Source organism: Frankliniella occidentalis, unplaced genomic scaffold (genome assembly GCF_000697945.3).
Source record: "Frankliniella occidentalis isolate FOCC.00 unplaced genomic scaffold, Focc_3.1 Scaffold24, whole genome shotgun sequence".
Lineage (NCBI taxonomy): Eukaryota > Metazoa > Arthropoda > Insecta > Thysanoptera > Thripidae > Frankliniella > Frankliniella occidentalis.
The window spans coordinates 1,574,615-1,576,662 of NW_026267154.1; the positions used below are offsets into that span (position 1 = coordinate 1,574,615).

The 2,048-nt window shown below is 50.5% G+C and overlaps 1 protein-coding gene across 3 annotated transcripts in view; it reads right to left on the reverse strand.

Annotated features, from left to right (window-relative positions):
• Nucleotides 1–2,048, reverse strand: part of LOC113211699 (5-phosphohydroxy-L-lysine phospho-lyase) — a 13,461-nt gene that overhangs the window by 7,086 nt on the left and 4,327 nt on the right. For all 3 annotated transcript variants that reach the window (XM_052265098.1, XM_052265099.1, XM_026430160.2), the window contains exon 2: nucleotides 1,159–1,277. In XM_052265098.1, coding sequence (XP_052121058.1) covers nucleotides 1,159–1,277 — 119 coding nt within the window. The remainder of the gene's footprint in view (nucleotides 1–1,158; nucleotides 1,278–2,048) is intronic.

Sequence of the window (2,048 nt, forward strand, 5' to 3'; positions counted from 1 at the left end):
GCCCCGCCCCCGCCCCCTGGTCCGGGTCGGCGCCTCTTTCAGATTGCTCAGTGCATGTACTCACTGTGCCACACTGACCGGCCGCCAGTATCGTATTTATAGAAAGCTATTCCCATTGGCATTGCGTGCCGGCGCTATGGTTGCGCGCTCCATTTCGAGCGACAGCCGATAACAAAGCAGTTATGCGCAATGATTGGGGGAAAAATGAATCAGTTTACACACACGCACAAATTTTTAGTCTATGCATTCCATACATTCTCTGTTTTTTTGTTTGTGTGTGTGTGTTTTTTTTTCTGTGAAGCTTGGTCGATCTACCTGATGAGCTGTCTGTATTTTTTGTAATATTTTTTTAATTTTAGTTATTCTCTTTTTGCCTGAAGAAATTCGTTTCGTTTTTTTATTTAGCCCTTTTCAACTCACTGAGAAGACGACTCCTTTAAAGAATCATTTTTCTCAATAATTGCTTTTGTTTCCACGCTTCTGCCGTGTCGCTCTGGTCGCTATATACCTCATCCAAGCTAGCTCCCCTCTGCCGCGGCCGTTACCGAGAGCCAGCCCGAGTGGCGCTCCGTGTGAGTGGCGTCCAGTCGGTTGTCGAGGGCGCGGCTCGGCGCGTCGCTCACAGACAGAGCTTTAAGGGGGACATGTTGCTTATCAGCCCTATCCTTATTTTGCAGCGGTCGGTGAGGGGGTGGGGGCAAAAGGAGATATAGATGCTCGGGGCATATCAGCGAGAGGTCAGCGGGCCACCGCGGTCACCAGCACCAATAAAAGCGACCTATGCGCAAACGGGATCAAACACATTTTTTTCCCTTTGTGGTTACTTTTCATAACTTTTGCCGACGAGGATAACCATCTTGAGACCAAAATAGGAGCGAGTTGTCAACGCTCTCTAGAAATGGCCTAGTTTGTTGACCGTGGTAGTGACCCTGGCTACTTTGTTTTTTTACCACCCCGAAATTACAAACACTAGAAACCCAACTGTGTGAATGTCACACACTTGCAGTGTGTGAATGACATTCGAACACATGGAGGCACAAGTGTGTGAATTTCAAAGGAAAATTCACGCCTTTCCTTCAAGTGTACGAATAGGTATTTACTCCTACAAGTGTACGACATTCACACACTTTGTTGTGAATTCACACGCTTTTCACTGACCGTGCGACACGTTGTTGATGCAGTCCAGGTAGGCGCGGCCCTGCTCGTCGTACATGTACTGGGCCTCGGCGCGCACGATCTTGAGCGGGTCCGAGCGGAAGAAGAGCTTGCACGACTCCCTGCAACAAACAAGTCGGCGACGTTAGAGATCGACTGGAAAGTACGTCCGTCGCATTCGCCATTTAGAAGATATGGTGAATAACAAGCTTACACTGGAAATTTGGATTTCCTGTGTAGCCAACTCAAGTTCTCATAGCGCCTGATGGGTAGGCAACATCGCGCCTGCAGTGCACGCGTGTACCGCGGGGTGGCCTACCCCGAGTATCGCGGGCGCCGAGATCCTGTGCACTTCGCCGAGCCGATTCGACCGCACCCAGCGCCCCCGATGAGTTGGCAGTCGGCGTGCGGAGGGAAAGGGTTGGGTGCAGAGTAGGAGGAAGACTCGTTGGCCTATATTTTAGCTTTTGTGAGCACCGAGCCCCCTCGCGCGCACCCCTCCCTCCAGACCACTCCCAGCGGGACAAAAGGGCGAGAGGCAGGCCGCAGCCCACTCTACAGACCTGTGTGGCGGGTCGGCCGTTCTCTCGGGGCGCCCACTGCCTCCACTGTGAGAAACGTCCTCGTACATTTTACAATCTACTTTGGAATAAAAATTTACAAGATTCCCAGCGCGAAATGTATGACATATGAAATGTATGACAGCTCAAATCTTGCTCCTCGATGAACCCCGCAGTAATTTGTAGTTTTACAATAATTTTAAATTGTACGACACGCTGCTTCACGGCAAATTTTCCCGCAATAGCTAGAACTAGTTTGACAGTGTCCTCCCCTATTTCGAAGCGCGCAGCCATATTTTTCGCACCGCGAAACCTTTTCTCTATCGGGGCGGG